This window comes from Oncorhynchus mykiss, chromosome 17 (assembly GCF_057628025.1).
Source record: "Oncorhynchus mykiss isolate SJ-2025 chromosome 17, ASM5762802v1, whole genome shotgun sequence".
Taxonomy (NCBI): Eukaryota; Metazoa; Chordata; class Actinopteri; order Salmoniformes; family Salmonidae; genus Oncorhynchus; species Oncorhynchus mykiss.
In genome coordinates, this window is record NC_143038.1 from 19,238,517 (window position 1) to 19,263,671 (window position 25,155).

General features: G+C 42.8%; 1 protein-coding gene across 7 annotated transcripts in view; it reads right to left on the reverse strand.

Moving 5' to 3' along the window:
- Positions 1 to 974: 974 nt before the first annotated feature.
- LOC110493907 (ral GTPase-activating protein subunit beta) overlaps positions 975 to 25,155 on the reverse strand; it is an 82,162-nt gene continuing 57,981 nt past the window's right edge. For 2 of the 7 annotated variants that reach the window (XM_090205017.1, XM_036949894.2), the window contains exons 21-30: positions 24,826 to 24,978; positions 23,655 to 23,864; positions 22,929 to 23,087; positions 20,613 to 20,781; positions 19,561 to 19,683; positions 18,290 to 18,426; positions 8,914 to 9,019; positions 8,592 to 8,670; positions 7,232 to 7,380; positions 975 to 6,312 (exon numbers count right to left, since the gene is read on the reverse strand). In XM_090205017.1, the coding sequence (XP_090061143.1) occupies positions 6,098 to 6,312; positions 7,232 to 7,380; positions 8,592 to 8,670; positions 8,914 to 9,019; positions 18,290 to 18,426; positions 19,561 to 19,683; positions 20,613 to 20,781; positions 22,929 to 23,087; positions 23,655 to 23,864; positions 24,826 to 24,978 (1,500 nt within the window). In that variant the 3' untranslated portion in view covers positions 975 to 6,097. Of the gene's footprint in view, positions 6,313 to 7,231; positions 7,381 to 8,591; positions 8,671 to 8,913; positions 9,020 to 10,022; positions 11,221 to 11,328; positions 11,812 to 12,609; positions 12,716 to 18,289; positions 18,427 to 19,560; positions 19,684 to 20,612; positions 20,782 to 22,928; positions 23,088 to 23,654; positions 23,865 to 24,825; positions 24,982 to 25,155 lie in introns of those variants that run through there. The other 5 variants (XM_036949895.2, XM_036949893.2, XR_016487803.1 and 2 more) reach the window with 3 other exon arrangements.

Here is a 25,155-nt window from a genome sequence, read left to right on the forward strand (position 1 = left end):
GCTAGGCGTCACTACAGACCCTGGTTCGATTCCGGACTGTATCACAACCAGCTGTGATCGGAAGTCCCATAGGGCGGCGCACAATTGGCCCAGCGTTGTCCGGGTTAGGGGAAGGTTTGGCCATCATTGTAAAAAAAAAATGTTCTTAACTGACTTGCCTAGTTAAAGGTTAAATAAATAAACATTTGAAGTAACAAACTGTTAATCAAGGGGTCTGAATACTTTCCGAAAGCACTGTAGCCATGTTATTTTTACTCGTTTTTATTAACTGTGTATTTATTCCTCATCTCACTATTTCTAATTTGTATTTCTATCTTGAAGTGTTGTAAAAGGACCAAAAGTAAGCATTTCAATGTTGTTTACAAAGCATGACCAATACAACTTGATTCTCTGCTGCCCCCCACTGGCTCCAGTCACACAAAGATAGATCGTTGCCTCAGGGGTAACGTTTCCCCTAGGATCAGCTTTTCTCTAGCATTACTAACCTTAATCCTTAGTGGGAAAATGCTAAACTGACCCAGGATCAAGATCAGGACACTCTCACCCTAGTTATTTGCATACGGGTTTATAATTCCTATCTTTATTTGGAATGGGAGATTAACATAAATTCCAACTGGCCTACGCTTTTATTGGCCTATTCATATGAGAACATATATCCCCATGTGACTATGTGAAACAATTACTATAATTCTACTGTAATTACATTTTTATGGGCGTGACTACCACTAAGTCTGAGTAGGGCAGTTCAGGTGAAATACAATTATTCGTTTTGGAAAGGTTAAAAAAATGTGTTTAAGCGTGGTCGGTCAACTCTCAGGCTGAGGCCACACAGAAAGGTATGAAATAACATGAGTTCATCATTGTCTGTTTTCTGCTCATCCCGTTCTGTTTATTTAAAGTCTGATCATACATGAAAAGTGATAGAAACAGACTATTTTAACTACAACTGTGTAAGAAGAGAACCACACAGCATAAAAAGTTAATTAAAATCTTTATTTGTTACATTGTGTTACATTCAATATCCAATGTGTTTCTTATGGACACATAATAAAACGGCATAAATACAAACAAGCAGTTTTTGTGCCTTTCGTAATGGAGGGACAGATGACTGAAATGTACTTCACGCGCTCAGTATGTACATATCTTCCAACTTTATTCAAGTTGATACCTTCAATATTTACAGAACAAATTAGACGTTTACGAGGAATGGGACAAAATCTAGTTCAGTTCCATGTGACTCCATCGAGTTGGTAGAATATTTGCAGAGCACAATAGCTGGCTAGAGTATCGATTAATTTGATAATTGATATTAATTGAAGCCATTTGATCAGCAATAGAGTGGACATTCCAGATTTAAAAAACTTGACACTAGGAAATTGACACCAGAATTTATGCCTTAAGGGACATTTTACTAGCCTGGTCGCAGTTCTGTTTGCGCTGGAAAGCACAAATTCTTATGTTGGAATTAATACAGCACAAACAGATCTGGGACTGGGCTAACATTTGACTGAATTTACATTCTTGTATTTTTTTCCCCCTCTTGATCCTCATAAAAACACAGGACAAAAAGCAAATAACCTAAAAAAATGACTAATATTATTCTGGGGGAAAAACATAACTCAAATGAGCTTTTAGCTTCCCCAGATACAGTAAGTCTTTAAATTGGTTAGTCTGTAGTACGATTGAGCTTTTCCTTTAACAGTAAAGAACATGTAAATCTTTTCAAATTAAATGTAACACAATCAGTGATCTATGGAACGAAAGTGGAGGAAATCTTATTTTCAGAAGATCCAAATGTCACAGTGGATCACCACAAATATCATGCAAAAGATCTAGTTATTTTACATATAATAAAAAAAGATTTATACTGAACAAAAATCTAAACGCAACATGTAAAGTTGCAGGAATGTCCACCAGAGCTTTTACCAGAGAATTGAATGTTAATTTCTCTACCATAAGCCGCTTCCAACCTTGTTTTAGAGAATTATTACGTCCAACCGGCCTCACAACCACAGACCGCGTGTAACCACACCAGACCAGGATCTGGGCTGCACAAACTCTCAGATACCATCTCAGGGAAGCTGAACTGCGTTGCGTGCTCGTTGTCCTCACCAGGGTCTTGACCCGACTGCAATTCGGCATCGTAAACGACTTCAGTGGGCAAATGCACACCGTCGATGGCCACTGGCACGCTGGAGAAGTGTACTTTTCACGGATTAATCCCGGTTACTTTACCGGGCAGATGGCAGACAGCATGTAAGGCGTTGTGTGGGAGAGCGGTTTGCTGATGTCAACGTTGTGAACAGAGTGACCCCTGGCGGCGGGGTGGGGTCATGGTATGGGCAGGGATAAGCTACAGACAATGAACACAATGCATTTTATCGATGGCAATTTGAATGCACAGAGGTACTGTGAAGAGATACTGAGGCCCATTGTTGTGCCATTCATATTTCAGAATGATGATGCACGGCCCCATGTCGCAAGGATCTGTACACAATCTAAAAACATTTCCAGTTCGTCCATGGCCTGCACTCACCCGACATATCACCCATTGAGCATGTTTGGGATGCACTGGATCAACATGTATGACAGCGTGTTCCAGTTCCCACCAATATCCAGCAACTTCCATTGAAGAGTAGAACAACATTCCACAGGCCACAATCAACAGCCTGATCAAATCTATGCAAAGGAGTTGTGTTGCACTGCATGATGCAAATGGTAGTCACACCAGATACTGACTGGTTTTCTGATCCATACCCTATTTACATAAGTATTCAGACCCTTTGCTATGAGACTCAATTGAGCTCCGGTGCATCCTGTTTCCATTGATCATCCTTGAAATGTTTCAATTTGATTGGAGTCCACATGTGGTAAATTCAATTGATTGACCTTGATTTGGAAAAGGCACACACCTGTCTATATAAGCTCCTACAGTTGACAGTGCATGTCAGAGCAAAAACTAAGCCATGAGGTCGAAGGAATTGTCCGTAGAGCTCCAAGACAGGATTGTGTCGAGGCACAGATCTGGAGAAGAGTACCAAAACATTTATGCTGCATTGAAGGTCCCCAAGAACACAGTGGCCTTCATCTTTCTTCAATGGAAGACGTTTGTTACCACCAAGACTCTTCCTAGAGTTGGCCGCGCGGTCAAACTGAGCAATCGGGGGAGAAGGGCCTTGGTCAGGGAGGTGACCAATGGTCACTCTGACAGAGCTCCAGAGTTCCTCTGTGGAGATGGTAGAACCATCTCTGCAGCACTCCACCAATCAGGCCTTTACGGTGGAGTGGCCAGACGGAAGCCACTCCTCAGAAAAAGGAACATGACAGCCCGCTTGGAGTTTGCCAAAAGGTACCTAACAAGATTCTCTGGTCTGATAAAACCACGATTGCACTCTTTGGCCGGAATGAGGCCTGGCACCATCCCTACAGTGAAGCATGGTGGTGACAGCATCATGCTGTGGGCTGTTTTTCAATGGCATGGACTGGGAGACTAGTCTGGATTGAGGGAAGGATGAACGGAGCAAAGTACAGAGATCCTTGATGAAAACCTGCTCCAGAGCACTCAGGACCTCAAACTGGAGTGAACGTTCACCTTCAAACAGGACAAGGACCCTAAGCCCACAGCCAAGACAACACAGGAGTGGCTTCGGGACAAGTCTCTGAATGTCCTTGAGTGGCCCAGCCAGAGCCCAGACTTGAACCCGATCTAACATCTCTGGAGAGAACGGAAAATAGCTGTGAAGCAATGCTCCCCATTCAACCTGAAAGAGCTTGAGAGGAGTTGCAGAGAAGAATGGGAGAAACTCCCCAAAAACAGGTGTGCCAAGCTTGTAGAGTCATACCCAAGAAGACTCATGGCTGCAAAAACACTGTTATTGCTTTGTCAATATGGGGTATTGTGTGTAGATTAATGAGGGGAAAACGATTTAATCCATTGTAGGAGAAGGCTGTAATGTAACAAAATGTGGAAAAAGTCAAGGGGTCTGAATGCACTGTATATGTGACCAACAGCTGCATATCTGTATTCCCAGTCATGTGAAATCCATAGATTAGGGCCTAATGAATGTATTTAAATTAACTGATGTCCTTATATGAACTGTAACTAAGTAATATCTTAAAATTGTTGCATGTTGAGTTTATATTTTTGTTCAATGTATAAAATCTGTGTCTAAGACAGATCCAGTGGCATACACAGTAGTGAACAGGGCGTCAGTTGCATCCGTCCAACCCTTAACAGAACATTGCAAAAATAACTTGATAAAACTGATGGTTCAGCCCTTAATAGCGATAAGTTATGTTGTCTCGAATAAAGTCGAGCACAAATAAAGACACTAAAAACGATGAGTACAACCTCTGCAGCTACACATTAGTGACTTAATGCTCTGAATTTGGTTCTAGGCTGGACATATTGGCATGGAAATATTATAGACATAAAATGGCGGCATGTATCAGCTTCTGAAGTATCACATCTGGAATGGGATGTTAAACACAGTGCTCGTGACAAATCATTTTTATCAATCATCCAAGATCATCATATTTCCAACTGTGAATAACAAACAATCAACTGAAACTCACCTTTTATATCACCAATCAAAATGTATTTTATATGTATACATATTTTGCATGTTTATCTGACACGGGAAGAAACAAACCGATAAAGGATTTCATTTTCAAATCCATACCAAAAAAAGTATAATCCATCAGTGATTTTGACTTCCTGCAGTTCCATATCCAGACGACCATCAGCTTCAGTGAATGTGAAATGCCACACGTTTTAGAGTGCACTAAAAGCCCAAAACAAGGTCAGTTTGTTAGTCTCGAAAAACCGATCCGTGGCGACACAGTGACTAGGGTCTGGTTTTAAATTACGGAATATTTTGGGATAGAATAACTACTGTACGTCACTGCTTACGTCGATAAGTAAAATAAACCATATCTGGGGACTCTCCCAAAAAATGACGAGACAGACATGCCAGAACGTTGCAATTCAAAACCAGTTGGCAGGCAACACCTTTGCAGGGGTTTCAATTAAGGTAGTTGATGCAAACTAGCCACTTGCGAAATGCACTCATAAAAATGACCTCTGTGATCTTCATCTTGCTAACTACTATTTTGTATTTTATTCAAGCAGATAAAGTAGTGGCGTAGGCAGTGGCGTATTTTCTCTATGCCAAAAAAGTCCATTATTGAAACCAGACTCTAGTCACAGTTGGTTGGGAGTGCATTGAGTACATTACCAAGGTCGCATTCATTAGGGCACAGTAGCAAAATGGTTTGCAATGGAAAAACATACAAGTTCCGCTAGTCTCTCCCTATTTTAGTATATATTTTTTTTCATTTTCGTGCCTAAAGAAAACAACCCAGATACCAATGAATATAAAAAACTCAAACTACCTGAGATTTAAAGTAAAAGCAGAACTATACATTTTCGCTAACTGGTACAATTATGTATGTGGGAAGAGAGAACCAAAAGTAAAAAATGACAATTTACTGAAGTGAGATTTGAGTTTTGTCAATATTAGTTTTTGTAGTGACGTTCTTTCATCAATGAAAAAGTTGGATGTTTTGACCTCTCTTTTCCATTCCAGACCAACATAATAAACAAAAAAACTGTTAAATATGGGAAATGGACAGACTGATGCATTTCATAGAAAAGCAAACAGAAGAATCGGACTTGAAAAACCACAGTGAGACGGCTGTGGGAACTAGTCACAGCCACAGAGTGGAAGCCATTTTGAATTGAGCGCCGACAGCAATCACTTTGCCACGTGCCGTGTCACAAGTTTATAGTCAGTTGTTTAAGCATATACCCTCTCCTCACAGCTAAAGGTGCTTCCTTTGCCCAAGCCTGACGCCTCGCAGCCAGGTGAGGTTAGTGCCACAACCAGACCCCATCAAAGAGTCCTACAAGGCTTGGGTAGAACTAGAGTAAGTTGCAGATGAGCAGTGTTGCAGCGCGGGGTGGGAAAAAACTAAATTGTCGACTTGGAACGTGGCCACCAAGTGCTGATAATATAAATAACAAAGTAAAGAAGAAGAGAAACATTTTATAAATATAAAGAATCTTTGCAGTCCTTGTGGGGAGGGAGGTGAAAGTTCAAAGTTCATCGGGGGTGGGGTCACGGTCGAGGCTGCTCACGCCGACCTCCTGGAAGAGCGCGGTATAGAACTCGGGCTCCAGCTGCTTGTTGCGGTAGCGGTTCACCACCTCGGCGATCTTCTGTTTCCGACGCACGTGTGGAGGGTTGTACGAGTCACTCTCCAGCCGCTTCCGCCGGCACGCGTTGATCACCGTCTGCCTTACCAGGAACCCTGAGACAGAGGTGGGAGGGAGGGATGAGAGTGAGAGGTGGGAGGGAGAGATGAGAGTGAGAGGTGGGAGGGAGGAAAAGAGTCATAGAGGTGGGAGGGAGGGAGAGAGGGGGGAGAGAGTGACGGGAGGGGGGGGGGGAGTGATGGAGGGAGGGAGAGGGGGGGGAGAGAGTGATGGAGGGAGGGAGAGAGGGGGGAGAGAGTGACGGGAGGGGGGGAGAGAGTGATGGGGGGTGAGGGGGAGGGAGAGAGTGAGTGAGGGGGGGAGGGAGAGAGTGAGTGAGGGGGGAGGGAGAGAGTGAGAGGGAAGGGAGAGAGTGGGGGGAGTGGGAGGAAGAGAGTGGGAGAAAGATACACACACCGTTGATTGTGGCGCTTGCAGAGCCAGGATAGTGGGTTGGTTTCCCGGGACTACCCATATTTATGCACACATGACTAAGTCGCTTTGGATAATATATTATTACAGTCTGCCTCACCAGGAACTCAGAGCGAGAGAAAAGAGGTAATAGAAGAGAGGGAGAGAGGCGACCGATGGCTCAGCACTGACTTGGAGAGAGACGTGGTGGAGCTAGGCCTGATGCTAGGCATCTGCATCTGGGTTGACTCACACCCACATTTGGCATGTATGAAGAAGAGAAGCGGGGACTGGGGTCTCTAAGATCAGCGCCTGGTAGCAATCTCTCTCTCTCTGGCATAACTCGTGTATATTCTTCAACAGTGATACTGTATGTCAGACATCACTGTTGAAGAGTGCAGCATCTCTTGCAGACACTGGCAATTTGCTCTCGCACGCACACACACAGTTGAACTAGTCACAAGTCACCGTGATAGCTCACACACACCTTTCACCCTTTCCCTACCCGTACCTTTACACACACCCCCTGCCCCAAAACACCTCCTCACCCCCAACCTCTCTCACCTAGTGACCTCCTGCTGACTACCATGCCATCCACCAGGGGGACGACCATGCTGAACTTTCCCAGGGCCCCATGCAGGCGGATCCGGAACAGGCCCGTCTTCAGAGGGTGGATGAAGATCACCTGCACATCCTGACCGGACGTCGTGGGTCTGAGGAAGGAGGGGGGGGGGGGGGGGGGGATTTTGAGGGTTGGACAGGCATAGAGAGGTAGAAATTAATTTGCCTCTCTTGCAACGGCTCTATGCACACTCAATGGACTCCACTTACACATATTACACTGACACTCCAATACACACACTTTCACATACACTGCTGCTACTCTGTCTATTATCGATCCTGATTGGCTAGTCACTTTTATACCAACATACATGTACATATCACCCCAATTACCTCGTACCCCTTCACCTTGACTCAGTACCGGTAGGTACTCCTAGTATATAGTCTCGTTATTGTTATTTTATTGTGTTACTATTTCCATTTTTGCTAAAGTGTCTTACTTTTTAACTCTGCATTGTTGGGAAAGTGCTCATAAGCAAGCGTTTCACAGTAAAGTCTACACCTGTTGTATTCGGCGCATATGACATAAAATTTATTTGAGAAATAGGGAGAGAGAGGCAGATAGGAAGACGAGGGAGAGAAGAAAAGTGCAGAGCAGATATGAGACAATGTCCCCACTGCAGAGGCTATGAGCACCTCTTACCATCCTGCCTTCTGTGGTCAGCCACCATCCACATTAGCTAGGCTTTGGTTCTGTACGGCCTCTAGTTCAACCCCTTGTGGATGTCTCCTGTTCTATATGCTGACCTGGCAAGGTCCCCTGACCTACACGGCCCTGTCTCTGCAACATAAACACTAGTACTCGTCTGACCCCGTTGGTCCCCCCGCCACCATGCTGAGCCCACATCACGACACCTTGCACTGACTGGTCTTGGTGGTGGTATATACTTGGCATCTACCTAGCATGTCAGAAGAGGATACATACATTTCTAGGTGTTTTGTCCTTATCATTGTCACCCTCGCTTGCTAAAAATAAATGCTGAACACTTCGTGAATATGAATAAGTAAAATACTATTTTGTTTGACTGATTGATTGAGAATCCCTCAAATCTGCAATGTTCCATAATTGTTGTAGCAACTGCTTTCTCAGTTCAATTCTCTATCGACTCAACTCTTAAGCATGTCTGAAAAAGTTTCTAGCTGTCAAATCCTTGACGATCCAATGGTCCCTCCCTTGACCTTCTTTTCCAATGAGATTTGAGAGGGAGGCAAGGAACAGGAGGAGGAGGAAGCAAGGACTTCACAGCTGGAAAAAATGTCAGACAGTCTGTGTTGAGTAGTGATGGATGGGAGCCTGTAGTACCTTGTTGAGGTGCTACTGTTGGCCGTGGTTTCCACTCCAGTGCTCGTCTCTACTAGCAGGTCAGCCAGGGGAAAGTTCTCTACAATACAAGAATTCAACATACACTGCGGTTAAAACTTATTAGGTGCACAAAATCTATTAAGATGAACTGAAGTCAGTAATTACCAGAAATAAGGACATTCTTCTATCAAATACTTCTCAATAAAATATCTAAAATAGTTATATAGAATAGACTCATCAACTGTATCCCATAATTTTTATAAAGAACCAAAATGGCTGCCAATAGAGGTCAGTTTCAGCGGGACGCAGGAGGTTAGCCTACCGATATCATCGTAGCGCTCCACCCAGACCACCAGTACTTTGGTCTCTGGTCCCATTGGAGGGATGGTCCTGCCGGGAGGCATCTTCTTAGACTTCACCGTAGGACTCTGAGGGACAGACGAGCCATTGTTAGAAAAAAATAGCAAAACGCACACCCCTAATTAACTTCAAAAATTTGAGGGGAAAAAAAATATATCTAAAATATATTTAAGCAATTAGGGGGTTTTATGTTCTTATGCACAACGCAATGCAGAGTGCCTGGATACAGCCCTTAGCCATGGTATATTGGCCATATACCGCAAACCAAGGTGCCTTATTGCTATTATAAATTAATTAGAATTGTCAAATTAAATGTTCTCACACACCTGTGGTATACGGTGTGATATACCACAGCTTTCAGCCAATCAGCATTCAGGGCTCGAAACAAGCAGTTTATAATAACCGATCTATAACTACACTTTAATCAGCGATGCTTTAGACTAGAAACAAGCAAATAAAATCACATTTTATTGGTCACATACACATGGTTAGCAGATGTTATTGCGAGTGTAGCGAAATGCTTGTGCATCTAGTTACGACAGTGCAGCAATTTTTTTTTACATTGGATAAAAGTAGAGACTCAGAGCTACAAAATGGTATATCATACACAGCATTTTTGAGGAACAATGGGAAAGTAAGTATACTTTGAAAGGTGATACACTTGTAAAGTCACTGTTGAGAAAAGGACCTTTGAATGTTTTGGTACCTACTAGAGAGCTCTCCTTTGTCTACACCCATTGTTCACACCCTCTTAAGCCAGCCCCACCCATCTCTTTAAGGATTCACATGAGGTCATGTGCAAAACAGTGAGTAATGTAGTAAAAATGAAGACAGTCGTAGTGGCCTACAATAAGGAAAAATTCCAAGTAAACAGAAAGTGTCCAGATAAAAATATTTTATCAATTTTAGATGACACTTACCCAGATACACTTGTCTAAATTGATGGGTCATGTGAAAGAAATGCTATAACCCCCAGCCAGATCCAGTGGTGGAAAAAGTACAAAATTGTCATACTTGAGTAAAAGTGAGTCATTTAAAATTCCTTAGATTAAAACAGACGGCACAATTGTATTTTTTTTACTATATATTTTTTTTATTGACGGATAGCCAGGAGCACAATGTACTTAAGTATCAAAAGTAAAAATATAAACCATTTCAAGTTCCTTATATTAAGCAAACCAGACAGCACAATTATTTTTTTGATGGATAGCCAGGGGCACACTCCAATACTCAGACAAAATTTACAAGCAAAGCATTTGTGTTTAATGAGTCCGCCAGATCAGAGGCAGTAGTGATGACCAGGGATGTTCTCTTGTTAAGTGTGAATTGGACCATTTTCCTGTCAAAATGCAACAAGTAGTTTTGGGTGTCAAGGAAAATGTATGGAGTAAAAAGTAAATGATTTTCTTTACAAATATAGTAAATATAAATAAGGTATATAATATAGTAAATATAAAAGTATATAATAAAAGTATATAATATAGTAAATATAAATAAAGTAATGTACAGATACCACAAAAATTACTTAAATAAAAATACTTCAAAGTACTACTTAAGTACTTTACACCACTGCCCAAATGCCTTCACACCAGAACATTTGCATATACTGTTACACATGCACTTATCACAGTATTGCACATATGTTTATTTATTTTGCACATGTACAGTACATAAACAGATGCATGCGCCATGTATTTATGTGCTGGACACTTGATACGGTCACATGATATTGTTGTGGTATGTCACAAAATCATGTTACGACCACACATAAATATTAATTTTATATATATATCAATATTTTGCCAAGTCTTGCTAAGTGGATGGTCTCTACTGCAGCTGTAAAAGGTACAGCCAAATGGTTACTTGCATAGTAGCAATATCAGAAATAGTGTCAATATATATCAAATATACAGAATGTGCAAGAACATTATCAATAATGATATCAATGATAGATGAGGTAGTTATATGCATACAATCGGGGGAAAAGTGGCTGAGCAGCAGGATAAACCCCAAAAATTGTAGCAGCAATGTATGCCGTGTGTGTTAGGAGATAGTCATTTGAATAGAGGCACTGCAGATGACTGGTCCGTCGCAAAACACCCTGATCTTCTCAAAAATATATGTTTGTCTAGCTGTGTCCAGTCCAGGTGGTGCTTGTATAGGCATGCCATCTATGGGATGTCAGAGTTGCTCAGCAGCTAAAACCTGGTCCCAACTGAGTGCGAACGCTCCTTGGCGTGAACAACACCAAGGCTCCAGAGCATCAAAGCTGTAACAACAACAAATCAAAGACATTACAACCTTGCACAGCATCAATTCACCTCCCAAGTTTATATAAGAAGAATAACCTCATACAATGCAATGAAAATATTTTCACCTGAAGTGCTGGTACTGCTTGATCTGTGGCAGTACGGAGTCAGCCATAGCTTTCCACCAGCACCGTATTATCCTCCAGTCCAACCAGCTGTGGGATGTTGACCCCTGTCACAGTGCTGTCCTTCACAACACCAGCAATCTCAGACAAAGTGTTCACTCTGGTCTTTCTGAATCACTGCTTGATGAGGCCGAAGCACCTGTCAGGAGCACACTTGGTGTGGCCTGTGATGAGGAAGTGAAGGTCCAAATTGTGGTGGAGCTTGTGCATGGTCCACCAGGCACAATACCAGATCACAAACTTGTTCTTGTTTTGGCCACTGCAGTTATCACAATTCAGGTCCACATTTGTTTTTTCAACTCTGTAGTTAGTGAAGAAATGGTGCATGTAGTTGATGACTGCGCTGCCGTCTTTGCTTGCCTGGGCCAGCTCTCTTTTTGATGACTGGCTGGCGGATTAGAGTCATGCCTGTTCTACTGATTGATGCTGAAAGACAAATTCCAGATACAAATATTTTAGCATAATTATACAATAGATGCGAAATGGCATTCTGCGATAACATCACTACACACAGTTCATACAGGTAATGTTAGCTACTGTAGCTAGCCTGCCATCTAACGTCAGCTGGTTAGCTAACAGCAAGCTTTAACTGGCAATACAAAGATTGTCATAGTTAGCTAAAGTTAACCAATAGGTTCAATGTTAGATAGTTAGCTAGCTAACATTAGGCCATAACTAGCAATGCGAAATGGCATTCTGAGAAATCACTACCGTTACACACACCTCATACACATAAGCTAATGTTAGATAGCAATCCAGCCACATAACCTCTGCTAACATTAGCTAGCTAACAACAAGCGGGGGTCTTCAAAATCAAATCTTGTTGGTCACATGCAGATGTTAATGCGAGTGTAGCGAAATGCTTGTGCTTCTAGCTCTGACTATGCAGTAAAATCTAACAAGTAATCTAACAAATACACACAAACAAATTGACGCAAATATAAAAGGGATGAATAAGAATATGTACATATAAATATATGGATGAGCGATGGTGTTAGCAAGCAAAAAAAATAACTATAATACCAATCCATAGAGTAACGTTACTAGCAATACAAACTGATTGCAAGCCAAAGTTAACTAACATTGAACCTAACGTTATTTGGTTAACAAGCCAGCCATCGAACTCCAGCTGGCTAGCTAACAGCAAGCTTTAGCTTGCAATGAAAACAACTTTCTGAAAAAATTAGAAATGTATAATCTCTGAAGCTATAGCTAGATTCTTACCTGTATACATGGATGAAAGGTTCAAGGCAGACTGTAACCCCTTTTAAAAGACACCCGGTGTTGTTCCCGTTTAGTTTGCACAGCTGGTTTGGCCCATTGTGTTCCGCTGATTTCAAAACATGTTATTTTCAGAGAGTCAGCATTGCATGGCACGATCATCGTCCAGAAATTAGTCCATCACAACTTTTTCCCACTGACCTTTGTTGATAGCGCCTGATAAATTCAGGGCAGAAATGTTATTGAGAGCAGTAGCAAAAATATTTGCAGTTCTCCACAGCGAAAGTTTATCTAAAAAAAAACTGCAGTAGAAAGGAGTACCTAATCATTACGAGCAGCTCATTTTATCGACAAGATGCAACACCGCAGACCAATCCAAACTCACCTCTCTGCATGTCCAGTCCACTCATTATCTCAGCCAATCAAGGCTAGCTGGAAGGTTGCAGTCTTTCTCTGTGGCTAAACCAACTAGGCTTGTAATTTAACAATTGTATTCATATTTACAGATGACATACACGTTTGATATTAAGTCACATGAAAGTTCACATGTTCGAGAAGGCATTTCTGCCAAAAAAACGCATTTTCATAAATAAAAAAAATGTACGTTCAAAAGGCTCTCCAGTGAAGTTGCGACATACGCCTAGTTCCCTGAATTGGGTCACATATACATATAAATATATGGATGAACAATGACTAAGCGGCATAGACAAGATGCAATAGATGGTATAAAATAAAGTATATACACATATGAGATGAGCCATGCAGGATATGTAAACCTTATTAAAGTGGCATTAATAAAGTGACTAGTGGTCCATTTATTAAAGTGGCCAATGATTTCAAGTCTATGTAGGCAGCAGCCTCTCTGTGTTAGTGATGGCTGTTTAACAGTCTGACGGCCTTGAGACTGAAAAACAGATTCTGTCTCTCGGTCCCATCTTTGATGCACCTGTATTGACCTCGCCTTCTGGATGGTAGCGGGGTGAACAGGCAGTGGCTCGGGTGGTTGTTGTCCTTGATGTTCTTTTTGGCCTTCCTGTGAAGGCTGTAGGTGTCCTGGAGGGCAGGTAGTTTGCCCCCGGTGATGTGTTGTGCAGACCGCACCACTCTCTGGAGAGCCTTGCGGTTGTGGGCGGTGCAGTTGCCGTACCAGGCGGTGATGCAGCCCGACAGGATGCTCTCAATTGTGCATCTGTAAAAGTTTGTGAGGGTTTCAGGTGACAAGACATGTCTTCAGCCTCCTGAGGTTGAAGAGGCGCTGTTTCGCCTTCTTCACCACACTGTCTCTGTGGGTGGACCATTTCAGTTTGTCCGTGATATGTATGCCGAGGAACTTAAAATGTTCCACCTTCTCCACTGCTGTCCCGTCGATGTGGATAGGGGGGTGCTCCCTCTGCTGTTTCCTTAAGTACACGATCATCTCCTTTGTTTTGTTGACGTTGAGTGAGGTTGTTTTGCTGACACCACACTCCAAGTGCCCTCACCTCCTCCCTGTAGGCTGTCTCGTCGTTGTTGGTAATCAAGCCTACTACTGTTGTGTCGACTGCAAACTTGATTGAGTTGGAGGCATGCATGGTCATGGAATCATGGGTGAACAGGGAGTACAGGAGGGGAATGAGCATGCACCCTTGTGGGGCCCCAGTGTTGAGGATCAGTGGGGTGGAGATGGTGTTTCCTACCTTCACCACCTGGGGGCGGCCTGCCAGGAAGTCCAGGACCCAATTGCACAGGGCGGGGTTGAGACCCAGGACCTCTAGCTTAAATGATGAGTTTGAAGGGTACTATGGTGTTAAATGCTGAGCTATAGTCAACAGCACTCTTACATAGGTGTTCCTCTTGTCCAGATGGGATAGGGCAGTGTGCAGTGTTATGGCGATTGCATTGTCTGTGAACCTATTGGGGTGGTAAGCAAATTGAAGTGGGTCTGGGGTGATAGGTAAGGTGGATGTGATATGATCCTTGACTAGCCTCTCAAAGCACTTCATGACAGAAGTGAGTGCTACGGGGCGATAGTCATTTAGTTCAATTACCTTTGCCTTCTTGGGTACAGGAACAATGGTGGCCATCTTGGGGACAGCAGACTGGGATAGGCAGAGATTGAATATGTCCGTAAACACACCAGCCAGCTGGTCTGAGCTTGCTCTGTGGACGTGGCTAGGGATGCCGTCTGGGCCGGCAGCCTTGTTTAGAGTTAACACTTTTAAATCTCTTACTCACGTCGATCATGGAGAAAGAGAGCCCACAGCCCTTGGTAGCGGGCCGCGTCGGTGGCACTGTATTATCCTCAAAGTGGGCAAATAAGGTGGTGTTAAGTTTGTCTGGAAGCAAGACGTCGTTGTCCGTGATGTGGCTGGGTTTTTTTTTGTCCGTGATTGTCTGTAGACCCTGCCACATACATCTTGTGTCTGAGCCGTTGAATTGCGATTCCACCTTGTCCCTGTACTGGCATTTCACTGGTTTAATTTCCTTGCGGAGGGAATAACTACACTGTTTGTATTCGGCCATAATCCCAGTTACCTTTCCATGGTTAAATGCGGTGGTTCGCGCGGTCACTTTTGCGAAAATTCCGCCATCTATCCACGGTTTCTGGCTAGGGTAGGTTTTAATAGTCATAGTGGGTACATCTCCTATGCACTTCTTTATAAACTAATTTACCGAATCAGTGTACAAGTCGATATTATTCTGAGTCTACCCGGAACATGTCCCAGTCCGCGTGATCAAAACGATCTTGAAGCGTGGATTCCGATTGGTCAGACCAGCGTTGAATAGTTCTTAACACGGGTACATCCTGTTTGAGTTTCTGCCTATAGGAGGGGAGGAGAAAAATGGAGTCGTGGTCAGATTCGCCAAAAGGAGGGCGGGGGATGGCCTTGGATGATTCGCGGAAGTTAGAGTAGCAGTGATGCAGAGTTTTGCCAGCACGAGTACTACAGTCAATATGCTGATAGAATTTAGGTAGCCTTGTTCTCAAATTTGCTTTGTTAAAATCCCCAGATACAATAAATGCAGCCTCAGGATATATGGTTTCCAGTTTGCATAAAGTCCAGTGAAGTTCCTTGAGGGCCGTCGTGGTATTGTTTGAGGGGGGATATACACGGCTGTGACAATAACTGAGGAGAACTCTCTTGGGAGATAATACGGTCACATTTGATTGAGGAATTCTAGGTCAGGTGAACAAAAGGACTTGAGTTCCTTTATGTTGTTACAATTACACTATGAGACGTTAATCATGAAACATACACCCCCGCCCTCCTTCTTCCTGGAGAGATGTTTATTCCTGTCAGTGCGACGTACAAAGAATCCAGGTGGCTGTATCAAATCTGACAGCATATCCCGAGAGAGCCATGTTTCCATGAAACAGAGCATGTTACAATCCCTGATGTCTTTCTGGAAAGTCATCCTTGCCCTAATTTTGTCTACCTTTTTATCTCGAGACTGGACATTAGCGAGTAATATACTCAAAAGAGGTGGGTGGTGTGCGCACCTCCGAAGTCTGACCAGAAGACCGCTCCGCCTACCTTTTCTCTAGCAGCATTGTTTTGGGTCAGCCTCTGGAATCAGCTCAAATGCCCTGGGTAGTTTGGACAAAGGATCCGCGTCGGGAAAGTTGTATTCCTGGTCGTAGTGCTTGTAAGTTGACACTGCTCTGATATCTAATAGTTCTTCCCGGCTGTGTGTAATAACGCAACATTTTCTGGGCTAACAATGTAAGAAATAATACATAAAAAAACAAATAATGCAAAGTTTCCTAAGGACTAGAAGCGCAGCAGCCCTCTGTCAGCGCTATGCCAAACGGACCCCGCTACTGTAGCTCCTATCCTTTGTTAACTTTAATAATTCGACCCCTGGCTATCACCATTCATTAACCCCATCTAAAAAGCTGTCAGTTGGAAAAGGCACAGCGTCCCTATTCAGAAGGTGAGAATGAAACGGTTAGGGTTGTTTTGGCCCTCCAGGACCAGAATCAAATAATACTGGGGTAAGGTTCAGGTGGTCTTTGGGCATTGACTGAGGAAAATAATACTTGTATACTTAAGGGGCACCTCATCACCTTTTAACCTACATATATTTTCACATACAGTGCATTCGGAAAGTATTCAGACACCTTTTTTCCCCCACATTTTGTTAAGTTACAGCCTTATTCTAAAATGTATTAAATTGTTTTTTCCCCCTCATCAATCTACACACAATACCCCATAATGACAAAGCAAAAACTGTTTTTTAGAATTGTATGCAAATATATAAAACATTGGAAATAACACATTTAACATAAGTATTCAGACCCTTTACTCAGTACTTTGTTGAAACACCTTTGGCAGCGATTACAGTCTTGGGTCTTCTTGGGTATGACGCTACAAGCTTGGCACACCTGTATTTGGGGAGTTTATCCCATTCTTCTCTGCAGATTCTGTCAGGTTGGATGGGGAGCGTCGCTGCACAGCTATTTGCAGGTCTCTCTAGAGATGTTTGATCGGGTTCAAGTCCGGGCTCTGGCTGGGCCACTCAAGGACATTCAAAGACTTGTCCTGAAGCCACTCCTGCATTGTCTTGGCTGTGTGCTTAGGGTCGTTGTCCTGTTGGAAGGTGAACCTTCGCCCCAGTCTGAGGTCCTGAGCACTCTGGAACCGATTTTCATCAAGGTTCTCTCTGTACTTTGCTCCATTCATCCTTCCCGCGATCCTGACTAGTCTCCTAGTCCTTGTCGCTGAAAACCATCCCCACAGCATGATGCTGCCACCACCATGCTTCATTGTAGAGCTTGTGCTAGGTTTCCTCCAGACGTGAGGCTTGGCATTCAGGCCAAATAGTTCAATCTTGGTTTCATCAAACCAGATAATCTTGTTTCTCATGGTCTGAGTCCTTTAGGTGCCTTTTGGCAAACTCCAAGCGGGCTGGCATTTGCCTTTGACTGAGGAGTGGCTTCCGTCTAGCCACTCTACCATAAAGGCCTGATTGGTAGAGTGCTGCAGAGTTTGTTGCCCTTCTGGAAGATTCTCCCATCTCCACAGAGGAACTCTGGAGCACTTTCAGAGTGACCATCGGGTTCTTGGGCACCACCCTGACCAAGGCCCTTCTCTAGGAAGAGTCTTAGTGGTTTTAAACTTCTTCCATTTAAGAATGATGGAGGCCATTGTGTTCTTAGGGACCTTCAATGCTGTAGAAATTGTTTGGTACCCTTCCCCAGATCTGTGCCTCTACACAATTCTGTCTCGGAGCTCTACGGACCATTCCTTCGAAGTCATGGCTTGGTTTTGGCTCTGACATGCATATTCAACTGTGGGACTTATATAGACAGGTGTTTGCCATTCCAAATCATGTCCAACCAATTGAATTTACCACAGGTGGATGCCAATCAAGTTGTAGAAACATCTCAAGGATGATCAATGGAAACAAGATGCACCTCAGCTCAATTTTGAGTCTCATAGCAAAGGTTCTGAATACTTATGTAAATAAGGAAAAAAATCAACAGTTTTTGCTTTTTAATTATGGGGTATTGTGTGTAGATTGATGAGGGAAAAAATGCATTTATTCCATTTAAGAATAAGGCTAACGTAACAAAATGTGTAAAAAGTCAAGGGCTCCGAATACACTGCATGTAGACACTGGTATGGTTGGAGATCATGATAATAATGTAAAAAAAATAAACAAGTAAGTGTCCCTTATAATGGTTTGTAGTGCGTCTTACCCTCTGTGCAGGGGCCACGTTGTCAGAGTGGTTGGGGAAGAGCTCCAGTGTGAGGTTGGACTGTTTCAGCAGGTTGGGTAGCAGTTCCATCTGAGAGTCAGAGTCCACTGTGGGGAAACTGCTTTCCGATGACTCAGCTATAGGAACAAAATAAAGACAAGTGAGAACACAGTTTGCACCCCAAACGGCACCCTATTCCCTAGATAGTGCACTACTTTTGACCAGGGCCCCTATATAACATTAGTGCACTAATTTTAACCAGGGTTTTGGTCAAAAGTAGTGCACTATATAGGGAATAGGGTGACATTTGAGACACACTCACATAGATGAACCCACACAACTTCATCAGTCACAGCATTATGTGGCTAAATGTTTTACAACAGAAAAAAAGATGAGTCCATTTTCTTCTGTTTAGTGCCTAATGAATACACCCCTGCTCAATGACTTACTAATACAATTATAAAGCTCTAAAATAACATTTGTTGATCAAATTAGAGAAAATCAAATTAATTTCAATTTATGTGAAACTCTCCCCACAAAAAGAACACTCAAAACATGGGGGATTAAACAGTCAGCCCTGTGCAGACTCTGCAATGAAGAAACAGAATCAATAGATCATCTCTTTTGTTACTGTCCTTCAGTAGCTCACTTTTGGAGTCAGGTCCAGAGTGGTTGTTGAGTCATAATGTCTGTGTTCAGATGAACCTACAAACAGTACTGTTAGGAGATCTGAAAAACCACAATCAATCAATGTGAAATTTGATTATATTAATCGGTAAAGTATTTCTTTTTAGGGCAAACTCAATAGAAATAGTACAAATGGAGAGGTTCAAGACCCTCGTAAGACACCACAGTAATATAGAAGGATGCAAAAGGAAATAGTGAAATGGCAATACTGGGAAAGATGGGTTAGTCTGTGGACATCTGAGGGACGGAATTAAGATTAGAGGAATTGGTTGATTTGGCGATGCACTTGGGAGTCCAGTAGAAATAAAAGGCTACATGTGTACATATATTGAATTGGAATGTTTTCCACCAGGTCCTCCAACCAGGAGATGGGGTGGTAGGGGTAAAAAAGAAAAAAGGGATAAGAAATGATGTAAGTAATGTTATTTTATAGACTAATCTGTCTGCTAGTTTCATAGCTGATCTCCCCCCCAAACAACAAAATCCAGATGAAGAGTGGAGGAGAGAAAATAAGATGTGATGATGGATGAGGAGTATAGGAGGGAAAGTAATAGAGGAAGATGGGAGAAAGGGATGAGGCCCACCGGAGGAGTCTGTCAGCGAGGGAACGACAAAGGCGATCTCGGTCAGGGCGTCGGCGTAGTACAGCACCCGCTTCTCTCCATTGAACACGCCCCCACCCGTGTCTCCCAGGGTGATAGTATCATCTGTGGGGACAGAAAGGAACTCCCTTACTACTAGGTTTGGGCATTTTAAATATTTTCACTATTCAAATAATATCATAACATTTTTCCGGATATCCCGACAGTCGAAATGCACGTGTGCGAAAAATAAATATTGTTTGCTGCTCAGCTTGAGCAGCAGGGCGCCATACTTGCGCTAGTTAGGCAAACTGGTTGCGGCCATAACATCTGGTTGTGCCCATCTTGATTCCATCAAGAATGTCAAGAAGCTGGTTGAGAGAATGCCAAGAGTGTGCAAAGCTGTCATCAAGGCAAAGGGTGGCGACTTTGAAGAATCTCAAATATAAAATAGAATTTTGATTTGTTCACCACTTTTTTGGTTATTACATGGATTCCATATGTGTTATTTCATAGTTTTGATGTCTTCAATATTATTCAACAATGTAGGGAAAAAAAGTGTCCAAACATTTGACAGGTACTCTATAAGGAGCCCGGAGGTGGAACCTAAACAAGTATTTATGCTCTAAGGCAGGAAATGCGTCAGAATAGGGGTGGCATTACTGCCTTACTTCAATTAGCAACAAAATCCATAGTTTGCAAGTGACTGTTTACTGGAAGATGTGCAGTGCCATTTTGAGTACTGCAAGCTTGCCCCGTAACAACTCGAGTTCCAGGCAAGGAGCTTCAGTCCCTTGCCATTTGAGTGAAAACTAGCATGATGCACATTGACGAGTTTGATTTTGATTTGTTTAACACTTTTTCAGTTACTACATGATTCTACACTACATGTATGTGTTATTTCATAGTTTTGATGTCTCACTATTATATATATATATATTTTTGAAAATAGTAAATATAAAGAAAAACCCTTGAATGAGTAAGTGTCCAAACCTTTGACTGGTACTGTATATTCTCAGGTTGGCATGATAACGCTCCCTCCCTCCCTCCCTCACCTGGTTGGATGCTGTCTCCATTGTTGTTGTGGTTGTTGATGGACCAGCTAGTGTAGACGCTGCCTGTCCAGCCCGGGTGCTGCCCCACCTCCACGGGCCAGCCCAGCGACATCAGGAACTCCAGAAAGTGATGCTGCACGTTGGCGCTCGACTCCACATTTCTCAGGATCTGGCATTGGACCATAGAGTTAGTTAGAGGCCTCATCATGGATATAACCCATTTTTGCATGGACATTGCCATTGAGAGCATCAACAGGGCAGATTTTCCTATGGGTTGGGAGTGATCAGCCAATGATTAGAGCATTGTCTTATACAAATTGGTTGCTATGGTTTGTAAATGTGACCCGTTTCAGGAAACTAGGCGTAGGTCGCAAGTCACGACTTCACATGAGCGCCATTTGAACGTTTAATTTTTTTTAAATCAAAATGCGTTTTTTTTGTTGCAGAAATGCCTCTTAAACATGTGAACTTTCATGTCCCTCAAAAACAAAATTGTATGCTGTAAATATCTGTAAATATGAAAACAATTGTTAAATTACGAGCCTTGCTGGTAAACCACAGAAAATGTCACCAACCTTCCCATTAGCCATGATTGGCTGAGATAATGAGTGGGCTGGACATGCCGAGAGAGGAGTCTATTTGAGCTCAGTTTGTGTTGGTAATCCTGTCAAATGTGGATATTTTTTTTTTTAAATGTAGCTGCATTAGTGTTGCTCTCCACTTTCTGGAGGATCGAGTTTTGGAATTAGAGTATGATAGCTAAAGAAAACACCGGTTTCTGGATTACGTCTTCAAACAAAGGGCATTTTTGGCATGGATTCATGACCATCATGCGTGATGATGTAAGATAGTCTAGCTAGCTACATTTTCAGATATTACACATTTCTAATTTTTCCAAAGTATTTTGTTTAATATGCTTATGTTGTTATTATTCATTGTTGTTTAACTAGCTAACGTTAGCTTGCCGGCTCGTGATGTGTGATATTACACGTTGTTTACCTAGCTAGGTTCATTGTTTACCTAGCTACATGTCTTGAGCTAACGTGTACTGTTAGCTAGCGTTAGCTGGCTGGCTCCCTAGCTAACTTTAAGTGGCTGGCTCGTTAGCTAACGTGATGTAATGTGTGTGATCTTACAAGTTGTTTACCTAGCTTGGTTAATCTTTTACCTAGGTAGCTAGCTAGCTACATGTCTTAAGCTAAAGTGTACAACACCCGTTGAATACAGCCGGTGTCAGTAAAGTCGGCAGAAAAGCATAATGAAATTGTTGCCAACAGAGCTGGTTAGGCTGTTTTCATGTTATCCAGAGGTAAACAAATCATCGGCCAGAGCTTCAAGTGTGCGCTCTGAGCGCTTCGAGAACAAAGCGAGATGGGTGGGGCAAAAGCTTAAGAGGGTGTGAACGATACTGAATGGGTGAAGACAAAGAAGAGCTCTCTCACCAAAACACTAAAATACAATTTTCTCAAAGTGAGTTTACAAGTTTAGAAACTTTCAAAGCAGAATCACTTTCCCATTGTTCCTAAAAAAACAGTGTGTGATATACCATTTTGTAGTTCTGAGTCTCGGCTTTTATCCAAATTAAAAAACAGAAACTCTAATTTTGCTACAAAAGACAGAATCCAGGTCGTGAGTCACAAATGGCTTGAAACTATATCACCGCCATCTAGTGGCCATAATGAATGAATTACAAGATTTTTGTTCAGGACTATTAGCACAAATATTAGCTTAACAACTTTTTTCAAACAAAAAAAGAATAAGAAAATGTACTACTTTAAAATGGAGATAAGACTCAATGGCGCGGCCTGTGCTCTCACAGAAGCCATAATGGGGCAGGTACAAAGATGAGTCCTCTAATTCTATGCATGGGACACAGGGACAGACAGTCCATTAACAGAGACGTGAACATGAAATATTTAATTGTCTGTAAATGGTTTTAGATTGTAAAAGTTTTTGGTCAAAATTGCAGTTGTATTTCGCTAGTTTTATTAACAAATAGGTTCGAAATGAGAGAGGGAGTCTGCAGATCCACCAACAGACCAGACTCTGGCAACTGTTTTTTTCTCCAACCATTTTAGAATAGTTTAGCGTGACCGTCTAGAAGGATTTTCAGAGAAAGTAGACTAATATCAGGGCATGAAAATAGTTAAAATCGAGACTTTTGCACTGGTCCGTAACTCTTGGGCCGTGTTCATTAGGGCACACGGTAGCAAAAAGTTAAAAAGTTTTAACAATGGAAAACCAGTTTGATCTTTTTCCTTCTGTTCGTTCCTACTGAACACAACCCTGTTGACACCCTCTTCTTTAACCTCTCACCTCATGGCTGCTCTTCTGGCCGGCCTTCATGTAGAAGAGGAAGACTGTGTCGCAGGGCCGGCAGGGCAGCAGGTCCAGGTAGCTCATGTCGTCAAAGAAGCCCGGCAACCCAGAGTCCAGTGCAATCAGGTGGGGAGGTAGGCGACTGTTGCCGGGCTCCTGGAAGGCAGGAAACATCAAGTTAAATGTCATTGGCTGGTTCATCAAGCTATACAATAGGCTTTTCTTGGCTGCTTAATATTGCTGCTGTAACATTGCTGCCACCAGATATGTGTACCATTTTTGGCTAGCCCTCCACCTGTTTGGTGATAATCTGTAATTAATTTAGACGTTTTTACCGAGGATGTTTCAGTTACGCAAATGTTCATCTAACTAAGGTGTTTGGTGCAGTATTGCGCGACGTGTTGTATTATGTAAACAGTTGGCGCTCCTAAGCAGGTCTGTCACACTGTCTATGCTATTGGATAGAGAGCAATCACCGCAGCTGTTCACCCCATGCTAGTGGGCAGATGGACATCGTCAAATCAAAACCCAACCTTCGTTTACCTGTTGTGGAGCATGGACTTTCCAAAATCAGTTTTAGATGAGACTGACTATGACCAGAATGATCATATTTACACATTGTAGTCAATTTTGCCACTAGAATAACTGTTTGACTCATATCGATGCCACATAGGCTGTTTTCAAACCTCTCCTCTCCCCTCCTCCCATCTCTTTCCCCAGTACCTTGAGTGCCTCCAGTGACAGGAAGCCAAAGTGCGACAGGAAGAGGCGGGCCGTCTGGAACTCCTGCGAGGGAGTCGGGGGCTTGCAGTCCGTCAGCACGTCTGGGAAGCTCTTGCTGCTCCAGCGCTCCTCGCTGCCGTGCTCCAGCATCGTCTCGTACTCGATCTGCTTGGCCATCACACCTCGCAGCTTGTCGTGCTGCATCTCCAGCTGAGAGTGAGGAATGGATGATGGTATCGCCCCTTGACACTTATCCAAGGTCAGTTTGACATTTTTCACCCTCTAAAAATGGTTATGATTAGAAGTGGCTGGTCCTAGATCTGTGCCAAAGGTCAATGGGAGAGGATCCTATGGCTGTTGCTCATTCTGATCTTCATCTTATAGTAGTAATGACAAATAGTAGTCATTATTGTAGATACCCCCAAAAAAGAGTGCCGTGTCATTGCATACATCCACCGAAATGCACCCATACACAGACAATCCCCTCCTCAAAGCATCAAACACCCACAACCACTCACCTGACATGAATGAACCATCAACGCAGACAAACCTTCTTAAATCACCCAATAAACTCACAAAATCAATAGAGTGCGCACCCAATCCCAACACCTTTTCGCACCCACGGTCATAGTCAAACTGGAAAATACTGAGGAGTAACCAATATCAGCTGGCTCTGATAAAGAGCAAAAGGTTTGGTGGTAGGTGATGTTAGTGAATCATGTTACGTTTTGTGTGTGAGGACAACTCGTGTCTGGATCACTGTACATCAGTGTAGTAGCTATGTGTCATGAAGTGTTTGGCTTGTCAGTTGAGAATATATTTTTTTATTTCTTTCAGGCAGACACTTGTTCATTGAAGTGGACAAGTTCACAGAGAATGATAGCCTACATTTTGTTGAACATTAAATGAGCTAGTTGTCCTAGTTGTGCAAAGTGGATTCAGGTGTTCCATCACTCATATGGGGCCAAAGCAGTGCTGATCTTAGATCAGTTTTTACTAAATAATAAATAACAGGGGGGGACCTTGATTCTAGATAAGCACTCCTATTTTGAGTCACTTTGTAAATACAGGAAATGGCTGATGCAAACACCACCTCCACGCTACAATAGAATTCTCATTAGGGCAATGGAGACATTATTCTAATAAGGATGGACAAACAATGCCAGCCTACCTCCTTATCTACGATATCGTGTAGGTCCGGAATGCTCAGGTCTGCTTTCACAAATGGAATTTTGTCCACTTCTTCTGGGAAGGGTCTGTGTTTGACGTTCAACCGGATCCCCACATCATTTTTGGGAGTGGGCCGACTCTCTGGGATAAACACCTGCTACAGAGAGGAGCGAGAGAGACAGAGAAGGGGGGGGGGGGATACTTCTGATGAGATACAGACCCTGGGAAAGGAACTGGGAAAACTCAGCAAGAAACATGGACTGACATGTGATCATTTAGCATTGTTAAAAGGTCTACGATAAGCATCTGATGAATATCAATTCCCTGATGG